The 18,306-nt window shown below is 45.5% G+C and overlaps 1 protein-coding gene across 12 annotated transcripts in view; it reads left to right on the top strand.

The window, feature by feature from the left end:
* Positions 1-18,306, top strand: part of SMARCA4 (SWI/SNF related, matrix associated, actin dependent regulator of chromatin, subfamily a, member 4) — a 92,564-nt gene that overhangs the window by 65,017 nt on the left and 9,241 nt on the right. For all 12 annotated transcript variants that reach the window (XM_050925499.1, XM_050925497.1, XM_050925498.1 and 9 more), the window contains 12 exons: positions 2,587-2,737; positions 4,172-4,335; positions 8,075-8,141; positions 8,734-8,844; positions 9,949-10,191; positions 11,230-11,343; positions 12,449-12,556; positions 13,869-13,955; positions 15,675-15,721; positions 15,919-16,085; positions 16,938-17,101; positions 18,074-18,301. In XM_050925499.1, coding sequence (XP_050781456.1) covers positions 2,587-2,737; positions 4,172-4,335; positions 8,075-8,141; positions 8,734-8,844; positions 9,949-10,191; positions 11,230-11,343; positions 12,449-12,556; positions 13,869-13,955; positions 15,675-15,721; positions 15,919-16,085; positions 16,938-17,101; positions 18,074-18,301 — 1,651 coding nt within the window. The remainder of the gene's footprint in view (positions 1-2,586; positions 2,738-4,171; positions 4,336-8,074; positions 8,142-8,733; positions 8,845-9,948; positions 10,192-11,229; positions 11,344-12,448; positions 12,557-13,868; positions 13,956-15,674; positions 15,722-15,918; positions 16,086-16,937; positions 17,102-18,073; positions 18,302-18,306) is intronic.

Consider the following 18,306-nt stretch of genomic DNA (forward strand, 5'->3'; position numbering starts at 1 on the left):
CAATTTTATTGCTCTTCTCATATGGAAGTTGTTCCATACCCCTAATAATTTCTGTTGCCTTTTTCTGAATCTTTTCCAATTCCAATATATGTTTTTTGAGATGGAGCGACCATATCTGCACGCAGTATTCAATATGGGGACATACCATGGATTTATATAGAGGTGATATGATATTTTCTGTCTTATTATCTCTCTCTTTCTTAATGATTCTCAACATTCTGTTTGCTTTTTTTGACTGCTGCTGCACATTGAGTGGATGTTTTCAGAGAACTATCCACAAGGATGCCAAGATCTCTCTCGAGTGATAACAGCTAATTTAGACCCCATCGTTTTATACATATAGTTGGGATTATGGTTTCTAATGTGCATTACTTTGCATTTGTCAATATTGAATTTTGTCTGCCATTTTGTTGTCCAGTCACCCAGATTTGTGAGATCCCTTTGTAGCTCTTCACAGTCTGCCTGGGACTTAACTATCTTGAGTAGTTTTGTATCATCTGCAAATTTTGCTACCTCGGTGTTTACCACTTTTTACAGATCATTTATGAATATATTGACTAGGACTGGGCCCAGTACAGACCCCGGGGGGGGGGGGGGGAGGAGGGACACCACTATTTACCTCTCTCCATTCTGAAAACTGACCAGTTATTCCTATCCTTTGTTTCTTTTAATCAGTTACCGATCCCTGACAGGACCTTCCCTCTTATCCAATGACAGCTTCCTTTGCTAAAGAAAAATCTTCCAGTTGTCAATAAGCAGTAGGCTGTTACATTTTGTGGTCACCAGCCAGTCTAGAGAGACAGTCACCTGCATTAAGCCAATGTATTACAATGGAATAATGTCCATCCTTTTTCATACTAAGTATACCAGGTGCTGTTTTTATAAACCACCCGTGGGTATGGATATGGCTGTATTGGCATAAATGCACCTATGTGAGCTGTTAGTTATTTTAAACTAAAGAAATGGAAGAAAAGCGGGTAATGCTGCAATGTTGACATTTTACATGACAAAAAGTCAGGGATTACAGAGTTTATGGTTCCCGTGGTTGCAAACATTGCCCGAATAAAGATAAGTTATCACCATATATGGAAAATGCTGAATATTCCAAAGTAGGTCAAAGTTACGCTTCCCTCAGCAACTATAACTTAAAATTCTGGATACTTCTGTGTGTGTAAAAACTGAACCTTACTGTGGAAGTAACCTAGTTTTTTGCTTTTAATATTTATAAGGACTGAGACATGCCATACTCACAAATCTTCTCCCTCTTTCATGCTTGCTTGCATGCACACACAGGTGAGATGTCAGCAGAACAACTCTGCCTTGCCTGCCCTTTGTCTCGTTCAAACTGCAGCATCCTAGTTTCCTTTCTGAGATGCCCAAAAAAATAATAATAAAGGTGTGGGCTCCTTAAATTGGACTTAGCACTACAACCAAATGATACTTTATAAGCCTATGATTTGTGCAATTTCTGGTGCATCAGCTGGAAGAGGTTTCTCATCACACCAGAAAATTCTAATAAGTGGTTTGCAGAAGAAACTATACAGGTCTGTCTCATCTTGTGCGAGGGTTCCGTTCCGTGGTTAGTGTGTAAAGTGAAAACCACATATAGTCAAAATTACATTGAGTTGAATGGCAGGCAGAATCGCCCACACTACAGAAACAGTATTTAAATTTCAAGTCTCAGAGGGGTAGCTGTGTTAGTCTGGATCTGTAAAAGCAGCAGAGAATCCTGTGGTACCTTATAGACTAACAGACATTTTGGAGCATGAGCTTTCATGGGTGAATACCCACTTTGTCGGATGCATGTAGTATTTAAATTATTTTTCTCGTTTTTTTGTTTCGTTTTGTTTTTGCCAACCGCGTAAAGCTGAAATCGCACGTGTTAAATGCATGTACGATGTGACAGACCTGGAACTGTGTGAGGAAATAGGTGAAGTGTGTTTAAAATTGTTGGGATTTTTTGAAACAGTAATTCCTTTAAAACAAACATAAGCTGCTGGATGATATGATAATAAGCATTTCCTTACCGTTCAGGTCAAGTTTCTTGCTATGTTAAAAGTGCACTGTGGTTTGGATCTTTAAAAACCATAATTAAAGATAATATGGAGCTATATCTATCTCATTGAGTCCAGTCCTCTGCCTTCACAGCAGGACCAAGTACCGTCCCTGACAGATTTTTGCCCCAGATTCCTAAATGGCCCCCTCAAGGATTGAACTCACAACCCTGGGTTTAGCAGGCCAATGCTCAAACCTCCCCCTCAAGTCACTTAGGCACTGCTGTAAATCCCATCCCACCTGGTTAGTTTCCAAGGAGTTAAATGTGCAGGCATCATTTTTTGCTCTCTGATTTTAGAGAGCATGAGGCAAAGGGAAAAGTAAACTGGGATGAAAAGAGGCTAAAATATTCTTTCAAAAGCAAAGAAGTTGATTGATTGCACTTGGAGAGACGAGCTCATGAAATCCAAGGATTCGTGGGGTCCTCCAGGAGGTCTTTGGGCTGTGGGGAAGCCTGTCTCTCACAGGAGTGAGAAGGATTCTCTCCATATCCATTCAAAACCCTTATTTACTTATTTATTTATTTTTTAGAAATGCTAAGCAAGATGTTGATGATGAGTATGGGGTCTCCCAAGCTCTGGCGAGGGGATTACAGTCTTACTACGCTGTGGCCCACGCGGTCACTGAACGAGTGGACAAACAGTCCACGCTCATGGTCAATGGCGTCCTCAAACAATACCAGGTGAGACACTGAGGGAGGAAGTGCCCTGATTCAGAGTGATGGTGACTGAAATAGCTTATACACACACAGCATGTCTGATCAACCACAGGTACGCTCAGCACTGCGGGGAGAACCTAGGAATTACCAGACTGGATGAGACCCAAGACCCATCTAGTCCAGTATCCTGTTTCTGACCAGCAGCTCAAAGGAAGGTTTTCTAGAACTCTGCAATAACAGATGTAGGATAATTGGCCCCCCATATTAGGTCTCATCCTGACCTCACATAGTCAGAGATTGGCTTAAACCCTGATGCCTGAGACGTAATAGCCCTTCCAAAATGTTATAATTATTTATTAGAAGTAAACTGCACACCTTGCTCTGCCTTACAGCCTAGATAAGGAACTGTGACATGTATTTGAACATAAAACCCTCCTGAGATTGCTCCAGGCAACTGGTTTCACTCTGCTTGGTGTTGGGCTCCTGTCCTGCTTTCCTCAGGGTTCTAATCAGGTGGCGCTCCTTTACTATGCTCAGTTATTTCTGTCTGTCTAGAAATTTCTGCTGTATCTGCAAGCTGATTTATTCAAATCCATTTTGGGTTAATAGGTCATTATTTCTTACCTTTCGAACTTGCTGAGCAAAATTAATTCCAAGAATTGCTAGTGCCTCCGTAAGCAAATCCACAATGTAATATAGCTGACAAGCAAGTTTTAAACATGGGCACGCATGTACATATACACGCACACCCCTAAATTGCACCAGAAAGGCTGAAGGTGACTGGATAATACTTGAATCATTTGTAGTCTCTGGGGAACAAATTGTGACACGACAGATGTTATCTGGCATTTTTAGTTGTAATTAGATAATTGTGCAGTACTTTGAAGATACAGAGCTGTATGGAAGGACTAATTTTTTGTGCTTAATCAGTAGGCTCTGGCGTAAGACCTTACTTATAATATTGCGTATTGCACTTGTCAGTGAAATCCTGGGGATTAAAGATAGGAATCTGTTGACTCACACCTCGTATCTCTCCCACACTGCAGGAATGGAGGATTTTTCCCTTCAGTCCATGCAAACAACCAGAAACTTGTTAAGATTCCGAGAGATGCAGCTGAGAATAAAATGATCCAGGCTTCTGGGGATGTGTGTGCGCAGATCTTTTATAAAATAACTGGTTAGCCAGACTTGGTCTCTGTAGCTTAAAGCAAAGAGCATTAAAGGGAGCTTTTTGTGTGGTATGCATGATCCAGAAGGGAAGGGAATGGATGCATGCCAAAGCGCTCTTTGAGATAATTAACTCTAAAATAAGAGGTTTAATAATCTATAAATAATTCATCTACAGTGTTACGTAAGGTGAGAGGCTGCAAATCATTCACAAGGAAGTGTGGCTTTTTTCTTCTTAGATCCTGTTTAGTTTATGTTCTTTGAATCGTTCTCCATTCTCTTTTTGTTCAGATTAAAGGCTTGGAGTGGCTCGTCTCTTTGTACAATAATAACCTGAATGGTATCCTAGCAGATGAGATGGGTCTGGGCAAAACGATCCAGACCATCGCTTTAATCACATACCTCATGGAGCACAAGCGTATCAATGGACCCTTCCTCATTATCGTACCTCTCTCGTAAGTGTGGGGCTCAAACTAATGGGGGGTTATGGCACTGGCAAGTTTAGGAGAAGTTTTTAGTGAGCAACATTAATTCTAGCTGTGCTATGGAAGGTAGTGGGGGTGATGGTTGGAGCAGGGAGGAAGAGGGAGTTGGGAATTATGGGTTCTGTTCTTCACTCTGCCACGGACTCACTCTCTGACCTTGGAATTCATTCAGCTGCCTTGCCTCAGTTTACCAATCTGCAAAATGGGTGTAGTGATACTTACCTGACAGGGGAGTTGGGGAGCTTTTGTAAAGTGCTTTGAGATTCTTGGATAAAAGCACCTCCTAGAAACCCAAATAACGCTGCAGTTGCCCTAAGGGAAGCTGCTGTTATTCCTTCCCCCCCCCCCCCCCCCCTGGTCATTGACTTTTGGCTCATAACCTCTTAAGTACTGTTACAATGGACTAAATTATGCTCTGACAAAATTTCTCATCATACTAATCTGAATAATCAGAAGTTGTTTAAGGTCACCTTCCCAGCTCAGTAGGTCAGCTTAGAAAATAAATAAATGAGGCGGTGTGAAGAATCAGAATTCAGGGATTCCTGTTTGTATCAGAACTGTTCCTCTCTTTATCTCTTATACCAAAATACAGATCTTCGCCAATAAAATAAGACCGCACTCCCCTGTACACGCACGTGACTGGGTTGTTATATTTTCAGTTCAGTCCCTAGTGCATGGAAGGGTTCTTTGAGCGATTGCTCACACTGATTCCACTCTTGAGGCATGTGCACCCAGTAAATGCCACATCAGATTATTTTGTCCGGTACCATCTGATGAGGCTATGTCTGTGCCCTGAGTGTCCTCACAGCCCTCCCACTCCAGGGTGGAAAAGCTGAGTGGCCCAAGCATCCCTCCGTCCATTCTTGCTGCCTGTGGGCACAATGCAGAACCCCTGCACCGTCCGCTTCCTCCACGCACTGTGTGACTGACTTAGCCTGGTATATAATAGTACAGTGTTAATGCAGTTCTTTTTTTATGGTGTCACGGGGTTCACGCACCCCTACTGGCCATCCTGGGGATTAGCTCTGGCCAGGCATTGCGCCCTCCTCTGGTGGTGTCTCTCCCATCATCCTGTCAGCCTCCAGACCCCTTTTGCTCCAAGAACTGCTCCTCTTCGTGACTTGGCCCTCTTACCAGGTCACTCCGTGGTTCCCCCTTCCAGGGTATGTAACAGTCTTTTTGCAACAAATCAGGCAGTCCTCTGCCTGGTCGGTGCTGCATCCCTAGTGGCTGGTAGGGAACCTGAGCCTGCCCTCTACTCTGGGTTCTGGCTCAGGGGCCCTCCAGTTGGCAGCCATGGTCTGCACTGTCCTACCATGCTGCTTTCTCCCTGAGCCTTCTACCTTCCTGGCTTCCCCCCTCTCTGGGTTTGTCAGCCGCCCGACTGTCCTCTACGGTAGAACCTCAGAGTCAGGAACACCTCAGGAGTGAAGATTGTTTGTAACTCTGAACTAAACCTTATGGTTCTTTCAAAAGTTTACAACTGAACATTGACTCAGTACAGCTTTGAAACTTTACTATGCAGAGAAGTGCTGCGTTTAACCATCTTAATTTTAAATGAAACAAGCACAGAAACTGTTCCCTTACCTTGTGAAACTGCTTAATTTTTTTTAGTTCTTCATGTTTAACACAGCCCTGTACCATATTTGCATCCTGCCCCTCTGAATACTTCCAAGTGAGGTGTGTGGCTGTCTGGTCAGTTCGTAACTCTCAGGGTGTACTGTATAGGCCCAACACACCTCCCTTCACCCAGGGAGAGACTGCAGACTCCTTCCATTCAGCCCACTGCTGCTGTCACCTCCTGGGCTTTATTCAGATGCCTCCTGTTCCTGACCAGCTGAGCTTTATTTAATCAACCCCTGCTCCCTGGCTTCTTCTCCAGTGCAGCCTGGGCAGGTAATTGGCCCGTGTAGCCATCTTAACCCTTCCAGCCCCTGTGTGGGGTGGACACCCCATCACATATCGTCTTTGGCAGTGTAATACATGTGAGTTTTTAGTGAACCTAGACAAACAGAGAAACTTGTGGAGTAGCTACGGGAGTTTGAGCCACACATTTACAAGACACTATTCCTTAGTGGAGACTTCCAGATTGGATGCCAGTTTTGGTGGGACTGTCCTGCAGTCACTATTTAAGTAAAACTCCGGTTGTCCACCTCCAGGCAATAGACAGTTGCTTGCTGATAGAATCATAGAATATCAGGGTTGGAAGGGGGGACCTCAGGAGGTATCTAGTCCAACCCCCTGCTCAAAGCAGGACCAATCCCCAACTAAATCATCCCAGCCAGCGCTTTGTCAAGCCTGACCTTAAAAACCTCTAAGGAAGGAGATTCCACCACCTCCCTAGGGAACCCATTTGAGTGCTTCACCACCCTCCTAGTGAAATAGTTTTTCCTAATATCCAACCTAAACCTTCCCCACTGCAACTTGAGACCATTGCTCCTTGTTCTGTCATCTGCTACCACTGAGAATAGTCTAGATCCATCCTCCTTGGAACCCCCTTTCAGGTAGTTGAAAGCAGCTATCAAATCCCTCCTCGTTCTTCTCTTCTGCAGACTAAACAATCCCAGTTCCCTCAGCCTCTCCTCGTAAGTCATGTGCTTCAGCCCCCTAATCATTTTTGTTGCCCTCCGCTGGACTCCAATTTTTCCACATCCTTCTTGGAGTGTGGGGCCCAAAACTGGACACAGTACTCCAGATGAGGCCCCACCATGTCGAATAGAGGGGAATGATCACGTCCCTCGATCTGCTGGCAATGCCCCTATTTATACAGCCCAAAATGCCATTAGCCTTCTTGGCAACAAGGGCACACTGCTGACTCATATCCAGCTTCTCGTCTACTGTAACCCCTAGATACTCTTCTGCAGAACTGCTGCCTAGCCATTCAGTCCCTAGTCTGTAGCGGTGCATGGGATTCTTCCGTCCTAAGTGCAGGACTCTGCGCTTGTCCTTGTTGAACCTCAACAGATTTTTTTTTTTTTGGCCCAATCCTCTAATTTGTCTAGGTCCCTCTGTATCCTGTCCCTGCCCTCCAGTGTATCTACCACTCCTCCCAGTTTAGTGTTATCTGCAAACGTGCTGAGGGTGCAGCCCACGCCATCCTCATCACCAGGCGTGGAATCTGTGTTGACAACCACTCGAAGAAGAAAGGACACTTACTTGCCTTGCAGCAATTGGTTCTTCAAAATGTCTTGTCCACACAGTTTTCACAACCTGCTCTCTTTCTCAGCTACCTCGGAGTTCTGTACTGGTGAAAGAACTGAGGGGCGGGTTGGGCCCACGCTACCCTTTGTGCCCTCAGGCGAAGGGGAAGTGAGGTTACTTATGGTGCAGGCATGGCCCCAACAGACACTGTTGGACAAAATAATCTGATCTCTCATGCATGGAGCACATGAACCAAGAGCGGAATCTATATGGGCAATGCTTTTACCACATTTACCGTAGGGTACATAACTGTTTCTGGCAGAGAAGAAAGTACTGTGCCCACATCTCATGATTGTCACAGGGAATTTTTAGATTGTGGTTGAGTGTCTTGGATAATGGATTTTGCAGCAAGAATTACTAGCTGGGAATAAAGGGTATTGATTTCTCAAGAGCTGCTGGAGACTTTTATGGTTCTGCAGCCAATGGGGGCTGGTTTGGGCTATAGGAGGTTTGGAGTCCATTATGCAAGGGTGGGTTTTACTGTTCTTTCTTGCTCCCTCTCTTCTAGAACGTTGTCAAACTGGGCATATGAATTTGATAAATGGGCTCCTTCTGTGGTGAAGGTCTCATACAAGGCAAGTACTGGAATTCGGTCCGGCATGTCTCACTGTAAAACTTTTGGTTGCATACTTTGTAAGCAGCTTTTAGTACCTGTATAACCAACCCCAATAGAAATGCAGTGTTCCCTTTATCCAAAAAAAAAAATAATCATCTGCTTCATGATTCTTCTTCTCTGTGTTTGATATGAATACTTGAACAAGAGAATGAATCTAACTACCATGGCCTATATAAACATTAGAGCTAGATTTGCTTCCCCCTGCCAATCAAGAACATGGGACTTTCCACTCTGTTGCTAATACTCAGAGCTTGTCTACACAGTGTGGCAGTGTGTACTAGAGGGGTGTGAATTCTGCAGTGCACTGCGTGCTGCAGACTAACCGGCCTGTGTAGATGCTGCTGGCGCGCACTAAAAATATGCAATAGGGAATTTTTAGAGCATGCCAGCAGGGTCTGCACGGGCCAGTTAAAGCGCATCATGTTGGTACACTTTAAAATTTGTACCCCTCTAGTTGAGCATTGCTGCATCCTATAGACGAGCCCTCAGTAACGCCCCCTGCTGGAAGTTACATTGATTTGATTTTTTTTCTCCCATTCCTCCTTTCCCAGGGCTCTCCAGCAGCAAGACGGGCATTCGTACCTCAGCTTCGAAGTGGGAAGTTTAATGTCTTGCTCACAACCTATGAGTACATCATCAAAGATAAGCACATTCTTGCCAAGGTGAGTGTCGTGTTTCCCATGGCTAACTGCACCTCTGACACCCGCATGGCTGCCTTAAGGGCCACCTCGCTTAGGGCTCAGGCCCCCAGCCGTCCCCTTTCTCAGGTTCTGCAGTTTTGTGTTCTCAGGGGTAAGAACAGGGTTGAGGAGTGATCAGCCATCTCTCATAAAGCAAAATGTTCTTCATTCAGAACAAAAGCATTACAGAGAAAACCTATCTTAGGAGTAAACAGCTTAGATACACGTACCTAGCTTAGCAGGCGCTCACCCACCTTTCACTTGGAAACCCTGGCAGATCTAAAGTACCTCGGATCCTCTCATGGAGGTTTGCGCTTGTGAGTTACCCTCTTCCGAGGTCAGGCTGTCATTTGATACAGTTTCAAGTCTTCTGTCCTCTTAGACCTCCTGCTCAAGTCAAAGCACTCTGTGCAGGTCCTCCCCAGAAGTGTGGAAGTGTGCAACTTCACAAGACTAGTTATCTGGATTATTTCAGCAGTGGGGATTTGCATTAGTTACCTTCCAGAAATCTCTCTTATCTTGTGATCTTTATCTGGATCTTGTGTCAGTGAACTACTAAATTAAGCTGCACTGATTAGGGTTTGTGCCGGTTTAACTATAACTGATGCATCTTTTCTCACCTAGACATGGCCTTAGTAGGGCATTCTCTTCAGTTACTCAAGAACTGGGGTAGTGAGGGAAATGTATTTGGCTATGGCCAGGCAGCTAAGGAATGACTGGTGATGTTACAGGGTGTGTGAGATGCTGGAAATAACTAACTGGGTAACATCTCTCTTCCTTAATCATTTCTCGATATTACTGCCCCTTCCCTTATTCCATCGGCTGTCTCGGTTCTCTGTGCCACAGGCAAAGAAAGGGCTCATGAATGGGAGCACTGCCCCAGCAGCAGCCTGAATGAAACTTGACTAGGGTTTTACAGTCCTAGTCAGTTCTGAGCTGTCTCTGGTGGTGGCCCTTGCTGGGCAGGCATGGCTGTGTGGATGGTTAAGATGGTGTGATTCTCCTCTGTTGGAAGGGGTGACCATAGCTGCTGTGCTTATGAAAGGTGGGATTCCCACAGTCTTTGTTGTGATTCCGTCTCTGCAGATTCGCTGGAAGTACATGATTGTTGATGAAGGTCACAGAATGAAGAATCACCACTGTAAGCTAACCCAAGTCCTCAACACACACTACGTAGCTCCGCGTCGTTTGCTGCTGACAGGAACTCCACTACAGAATAAGCTGCCAGAGCTGTGGGCTCTACTCAATTTCCTCCTTCCCACCATCTTCAAGAGCTGTAGCACATTTGAGCAGTGGTTTAATGCTCCATTTGCCATGACTGGAGAGAAGGTAGGTGTGGAATTAGCAGTCTGACAGCAGTTGAGTTTGGACAGTCTTGTGCTAATATAAGGTACCAAATCAGTAGATATTCACGGTATTGGTTGTAAGTAGTTTCCAGCTATTAACTGGTGTGCTGGCTCAGCAGTCTCAATCTTAATTTTGCTATTAGAAGAGGGGTATTGTCTTCAATCACAGTTTAATTTCTGGGACTGGACACCAGAGAAAGTGAGTTTGAGCTGTAGGGATAAACCAGAGACTGGTAATAAGCAAATGCTGGAATAAATGTAAGGTGTCTTTCTGTTATAGACCTCCAGCCATGCCAGCAAGGTGCTGCTTGGTTCTTGTCTTGGATTCGTAGATTGCACAGAAGCCTCAAGGCTTTGAAGTGAACTGGTTATATTCATTCATAACTCCTCCCTTAAAGTGCAGCGTCTTGGGACGTGAATACCAAGGAATAGAACAGCACAGGGTTTTAACCGTTAGTTTTCAGTAAAACCTCAGACTTGGACAGTGGCATAAGAGAGTTTGCAGTTTTGAGAGGGGTGTGGCTGGACAAAACTAAGTCATCAGTTGCACAGTTTATGAGGTCAAGTATCAGAGGGGTAGCCGTGTTAGTCTGGATCTGTAAAAGCAGCAGAGAGTCCTGTGGCACCTTATAGACTAACAGACGTATTGGAGCATGAGCTTTCGTGGGTGAAAGCTCATGCTCCAATACGTCTATTAGTCTATAAGGTGCCACAGGACTCTTCGCTGCTTTTACAGTTTATGAGTGAATCTTTAGGCCTTATTTCTATTCCCAGCTCTGCCACTGGCCTGCTGGGTGACCTTGGGCAAGTCACTTATCCTCTCTGAGCCTCAGTTTCCCCATCTGTCGAATGGGCATAATCATAACCTTTGCAAAGTGCTTTGAGATCTGCTGGAATGTGCTAGACAAGAGCTAGGTGTGGTTGTTATTGGGATCTTGCAGTATTCAGTGAAAAACGTTGAGGGGAGAGAGACTCAACAAGTTATTTTAACCTATTTTTATTTCCTGGGTGGAAAAAATAGGTGGATTTGAATGAAGAAGAAACTATTCTGATTATTCGTCGTTTGCACAAAGTGCTGCGTCCCTTCCTGCTAAGACGGTTAAAGAAGGAGGTAGAAGCACAGCTGCCTGAAAAGGTAAAGCTTGTAAGGAAGACACAAACCCCCACACCCACCAGGCTTTCTGGATGCATTTTTGGAACACATTCTTTAGTCAAACACAAGTTATTGTGCTCAGTGCAGGGCTAGTGGAGTGAAATTCCTGGCCTGTGCGGCTATACAGGAGATCAGACTAGAGCTAATGGTTCCTTCTGGCCTAAATTATCCTAAAATCTATGAACTACGCTGCATTTAAATAGTGTTTTGTTTGTAAGTTTAGTCATTGTTTGATGTTGCATCCTTGCTGTAAGTCATAATGTCGCTGAAGACTATAAGAGAAGCTGTGACATCTTCTCCTGAGGAAAGTGGGGAAAGCCCCAAGATTTGAGCATTTACAGTTGGACAGGAGGAAGTAGTGAAAAATGCTAGAGACAGCGCTCCTGCCCTAGCCCATGAGTGGGGGATGAGGTAGTTGAACTGGCCAGTTTGTTCTTTTTCAACTTGCATATAGTTGTCAGTTAAGCTGCCTGCTATTTGCTCCAGCATTTGGCAGCTGGTTCCATGTTGTCCTCACTAGAGGCTTTTGCTTTGTATGGTTTCCCTTTCCTCACTCCAGGGCTAAGGGAAAAAACCTTTCCAACTCCTGTGGACTCCAAATTAGTTTTCTTTCTAGGAACTGCTGCAATGAGACGGTATTTGCAGCTTTTCAGCTTACTGTGCTCATCCCAATGGGCTGCGCTAGCCTGATGAGAACAAGCCAGATTGGTGGCTTCACTCTCTAGCGCTGAGGCGGTGGGGCTCAAAGTGGGGAAGATGGGAGAATAGTGATGGCTTTGCGTGCCTCACAGTTCCACTGGAGTGACTTGTGTGCCCAGTCTGCTGGTCCTGGGGCCAGCAACATCATAAAGACACCACAGCGAGCCCTGTGCTTAGTGTCTCGCCAGCGCTCTGGCCAGCTTGAGAACAGTGCTAGTTGGTTGGGAAATAAGTCACAGTCCAGTGGTTGGCAGAGAGCTCGGAGCAGTACAGCAAAGGGGGGTGGTGCATGGCAACAAGCCAGTGACGGGGGCGTAGGAGTGAGATGTTTTGGGAGCATGCAGAGAATGACGGTGGGTTGGTTACTAAACTCTCCTCTGCTTTCCAGGTGGAGTATGTGATCAAGTGTGACATGTCGGCATTACAGAGGGTGCTTTACAGACACATGCAGGCCAAGGGAGTGCTGCTTACCGATGGCTCGGAGAAGGATAAAAAGGTGTGGCACTAAGGCCCTGATTTGTTACTTACTCTCCCTGCATTTACGTGCAGCAGGGCCAAAGAGCATTTCACATACAGGGGCCTGTCTCCCAACTGCTTTTTTTTCCCACGCTGTCTGCCAGTCACGTTGCTGCTACAGTTTGAGGGGGACATTTTTGTGGAGTTAAGCATCCAAATCCCCTTCGCTTTCATAGGTGCCTCGCTGCTTTTTGTGGTTTGGAGAATCCCCTTAATGCATTTGGCACTGGCTCCTGGAAACTGAGGCCTGATCTAGATATAGGTACGGTGCTCAGGGATGTGAAAAATCCACACCTCGGAGCGCCTTCGCTGTGCTACCCTAACCCCTGGTGTAGACGCAGCTCGGTCAGCTTAGCTACCATTGCTCGGGGAGGTGATGTTCCTACAGCAACAGAAAAACCCCTTTGATAACTGTCTGTCTACACTACGGGGTTAAAGCAGTATTGTTATGCCACCATAGCACCTGTAGTGCAGACATGGCCTTAAAGCGCCACTGCGCAGAATGGATACAGCAGGAGCAGTGGCAGGGCAAGCTTCCTCCACATGGCCAAGACCTAAACCTGTGCATGCCTCTCCTAAGACTGCCCAAAAGGATCCTGTGCTGTGGAGAACTATTAGGAATTTCCTGGAGAGCACCAGCTTGTTTCACACAAGCCACTCAACAGCTGTCAGATGGCAGCAGCTGGTTGGGCCAGCTTTAAAATGAACTGAAGTTGAAGTGTGCACTTCTCCAGTATGCAACCTCTGAGCCGCCCTCACCCTCATTTTAAAAATTCCTTTATTCCTTGGATTGCGGAAGAGGATTTTAAGGTTTCTTCTTAACACCTTGAAGTTCACCTTTTCTGAGCAATGTGTTACATTGCTGTACTGTTGTCTTGCTGTTCTGGGCAGCTTTCACAGCAGTGAGGCTGGGGGAATTAGCCTTGCTAGTGTATGGAGGAGGTTGGATCCCACTCCTAAAGTGGCAGCTCTGCTACTAGATCTGTGTGACATTCACTTTTGAAAACTGAGTGAAGGTGCATCCCGTGTCCCATCCATGCTAGAACAGCCGTTCACTGTCTTCAGTGTTCTACACACGTAGTTAGCTACTAAAGGTAATGTGATCGGCCTCTGAATAATTTTGCCTTTGTCCTCAGCTACAGCCATTTGCTTTCTCTTATGTGAGATTTTAGATTTTTGCCAAGAGTTTAGGATGCCATGACTGCAGTGGGGGTGGAGCAGATTCTCCACGTTCCTTTTCACAGCTTGTGTCTGCTTGGACATATCTGTAATTTTGTGTCTTCTTCACACAGGGCAAAGGTGGTACAAAAACCCTGATGAACACCATCATGCAGCTGAGGAAGATCTGTAACCATCCGTACATGTTTCAACACATAGAGGTAATGTTGTAGTATTATTTGTATCAGTGTTGCCTAGAGCAGTGGTCTCCAAAGTGGGGTGCACAAGAGGCTCCTTGGGGGTGCACGGCAGGAGGAGCCCCTCCCTTTTTTTTTTTGCTTCTGCAAAAAAATGGTAGCGCTGGCACGGCAGGGGGTGCATGCTCAAAAATTTGTTACTGATACGGGTGCGCGATCAAAAAAGTTTGGAGATCCCTGGCCTAGAGGCTCCTCTGAGGATCTAGGGGCCATAGTGTACAGATCAGCCTTTCTGTAAAATGGGTAACGTATGAACTAAGCTGTTCTTGGACGCTGCAGGGTAAATTTTCAGGGCAGCGCTGTGTAGCGTTCCTGTGTCTCATCTTAAAAGGTTCCCCTGTAGCATCCAAAGTTGGTTTAAACCTGTTCAGACATGGAGTGTTCAATGAAGTGATATCAATTAAAAATGGCAAAATCAAGGCTCATTGTCAAGCTGATGCCTTTGGATGCAGTCTCTCCTCAGAGACAACGAAACAAGCCTTCCACTAGTGAATCGGTGCTCCAGCTCGCTCCTTGGGATCATCTTCTCACCTCAAGTGACCCCAGACAGATGCTTTGAAATTACTTTATTCCTACACATTCATTCCAGGCCTTCATACAGCAATTGGGTATCTTATGAATTAACCTATTACCATTTATAATTAAACCGCTTTCCAGCTGAACAATAAAATGGCTAATACCAATCTTGATGCACAATTCTGCAGTGAGAGTATCGGTCACAGGGCTAACCCAAGCATGTTGGTGTTACACTGGACCAGAGTTAGACCTTTCAACAACACCTCGAGAACATCAGGTCTTTTTCGCACTTACCAGAAAATTGGCCAGAACATCATGGGGCTCCAGTCCACGGACCAACAAACTGCAACAACTGCTTTGGTATATTGTGCAGCTAAATGCTGTGCATCCATGTGGTCTGACAGCCGTCATGCTAAACTCCTTGACATTCAACTTAACGCCATGCGCATCTTGTCGGGACACTCAAATTGACTTCACACCACTGGCTCCCGGTCCTATCGAACATCCAGTCTCAGCAGATTAGAAGAGCTCCTCAGACATCTCGCTTTCTCAATCATGTCAATGCAAACGCAGGGGTCCCGCTGCATGATGACCTGCAGAACTTGCTGAAGACAAGATTAAAATCCTACAACCCTCTGCGGAACCGCATCAAGACCCTTACACCAATTGTGACGCTGAGGCTCAATGGAGAGTCACATGGAGCGTTTCGACCACTCTAAACAAGCAGCTCGTCGTTGACCCTGCCAAGGAACCATCGGGTTTTGATTTTATGTCGGAAAGACTGGTGCAGATTGAATGTCATCAGGACATCTCATGGGAGACTTGGGCAAATCCTTTTCCAATGGAAAATGAGGCAAACACCTGCATGCAACTGTGGTCACCACGATAGAGCACATTGTATCTGAGTGTCCCCTTTGTTCCTTTGCCAGGGGCCTGAAGGACATTCAGCAGCTCACTGCTGCGGCAATGTGTTGGCTATCAAACCTAGATATACACTTGTTGCTATCCACCCAAGCCATACGAAAGCAGAAGATTAGACCGATTTGACCTGAGGATCAGTTTTCCATTAGGGCAATTCCAAGAGTTTGGTGGATTTATTGGACACTCGTGTTTGTATAGAAGAGTTTGGTGCAATCAGTGTGACAGTGTTTCTGTTTTTGTTTGCAGGAATCCTTTTCAGAGCACTTAGGTTTCACTGGAGGTATTGTACAGGGGTAAGTTGAATGCTTTTGAGCTTTACAAAGGAGGATATTTGTAGTTTAAGTGTGGTGTGGTTTATCAGTGAAGAATTACTTGGATTAGGTCAGTGTATTAATGTTAGAAGCATTGGTAGTTGTCATTTGCATGTGAGGATGATGCCTTCTTTTAGCATCAGATTCTCACTTATTTCCAATCCTCTCTTGTGAACTAGACTAGACCTGTACCGAGCATCTGGCAAATTTGAGCTCCTAGACCGGATTCTTCCCAAACTACGAGCCACCAACCACAAGGTGCTGCTGTTCTGTCAGATGACCTCGCTCATGACCATCATGGAAGATTACTTTGCATACCGTGGCTTCAAATACCTCAGGCTGGATGGTGAGTTCAGCTGGTAACAGAGAGACCTGCAATCCCCTCCTGAATGCTCTGCTTTGGCAATCTCAGTAGGTTAAACCCTGCATGTGTAGATAACGAATGATCAAATAACAAACCTCCTTTCAGTGCTCATTGCCATGCAGTGTGCTTAGCAGCACACGTGGGAAACATGCATGAAACTAACAATGCCGTTCATAAAAATTAAATCATGGAACTATCGTAACCAATCACATCATGTACTAACTCTTGGTGAAGCTGGTTCATCATTGCACACTTGCTCCTGGACATGTTTCTCCTTTAACCTATGACTGGGGAAAAAGGATTAACGGGGTTGCACATACTTTACACTTTTTTTCTTGTAAGGTTAGTTAGGGAGGTGGTTCACTGCTAATCCATTTACTGCTTTTCACCTCCTTTTAAGTTGGTGAAAGTCACCTCCAGGAAGAGCCCTGTTCTGTAGGCTGACATGGCGCATAGGCCTTGTGTTGTCTCTTGGAATTTCACCCAGCATCAACAGCTTCCTCTTGGATGTTTGTAACCTGCTATCTTTGATACATTGGTCACCTTACATTACACTTTATGTCCTGGAGGATCCCAAAGGGCTTTCCCACTTGACACACACTGCACGCACAGACCTCAATTTGTCGTCATGACTACTGATTTTGGATGCGACAGGATTAGGGGTGCCCACCTTGAGCCACCGCCAATGGACTTGGTTTTCAAGGGTGCAGGTGCTCAACACTCTGAGCAAGCTGGAACCCCTTTTTGCTCTGTGGAGTCCTGAGTCCATGTTAAATAGAAAACTTTTTTCATGGGAGGAAAATGGTGACATCTCTCTTCTCCCTGGGCTTCTAGGAACCACTAAAGCTGAAGACCGCGGCATGTTGCTGAAGACCTTCAACGAGCCTGGCTCTGAATATTTCATTTTCCTGCTGAGTACTCGAGCCGGAGGGCTGGGACTGAACTTACAGTCTGCAGATACTGTGATTATTTTTGACAGTGACTGGAATCCGCACCAGGTGAAAAATGCTACTGAATTCATGGGGATCCCAATACGGGGCTGGGCGTGGTTCTCTCTCTGTGTGTACATGAGACACGAGTCTTGCGTTCCTCAAATAGCAAGAGAAAGGACTAGTGTGTCCCTTTCATAGGGCTTGGATGAACTGTGTGCCTGTAATGCTGGTTTAACTTCCTCATAAGGATCTAAGAATGTGTCTGCACGGTAGAGTGTGTTCTTAACTTTGGTTAAAATAGCAGTGAGGATGCAGCAAGCTGGCTTTTAACTGGTTAGCAGCTGGAATTCATCCTCAAACTGTCTGAAAGGCTTTCACGCGAGATGCTAGTCTTAGCAAGTTGCCATGTTTTCTCTGCTATTCGTTAGCTAAGCAGAGTCGAGAACTCTTTTTTACCTGTCTCCCAGTTGTCTCCTCTCTGACAGGCAGAGTGGGCTGACATACAGCAGGAGGTCCTCTTGTGGCTGATGCATAATTATCATTGCTAACAATGCTAATTAACATGATTAATGGTTAGCACTGGTAGTGACTGAGGTTAAAGATCCCTCCATCCCACCCACACCAAATGTAATATAAAGACACTGAAGCCCACTGCTGTCCTCTTATTCCATGTTACCCTGTGGTTCACCAGTGCTAGTAAGAATCCACGTGTAGATACTCAGCTCCGTCAGAGGGTGAGGTATAGGTGGCTGAGTGAGGGGCACTGTCGCAAGAGTTTGCTGTAATAGCTAGGCACAGTGGCCTATTTTTCTAACATGCATTGAATCGCCAAGTACAAGAGCAGTCAGCAAAATGAACTGCTTCGGTTAGTTAAACTTCCCCAGTGGATGTAATGGAATCCTCTGGAGTCATTGAGGTCCTCCAGGTAGCTCTGAGAGGCATGTATGCTTTTCCGGTGATGTATTTAAAGGCTCAGATATTTACCTGGGAAGGAGAGAGGTTTAAATTACTCTGCAAACAACGCGCTTCCCCCTTCAGGATTTGCAGGCCCAGGACCGAGCGCACCGTATTGGGCAACAGAATGAGGTGCGTGTGCTCCGCCTCTGCACCGTGAATAGCGTGGAAGAGAAGATCCTGGCTGCAGCCAAGTACAAACTGAATGTTGATCAGAAGGTCATCCAGGCTGGCATGTTTGACCAGAAATCCTCCAGCCATGAGCGGAGAGCTTTCCTCCAGGCTATCCTAGAGCACGAGGAGCAGGATGAGGTAAG

The sequence above is a fragment of the Gopherus flavomarginatus genome, chromosome 16, assembly GCF_025201925.1.
Source record: "Gopherus flavomarginatus isolate rGopFla2 chromosome 16, rGopFla2.mat.asm, whole genome shotgun sequence".
Classification (NCBI taxonomy): Eukaryota; Metazoa; Chordata; order Testudines; family Testudinidae; genus Gopherus; species Gopherus flavomarginatus.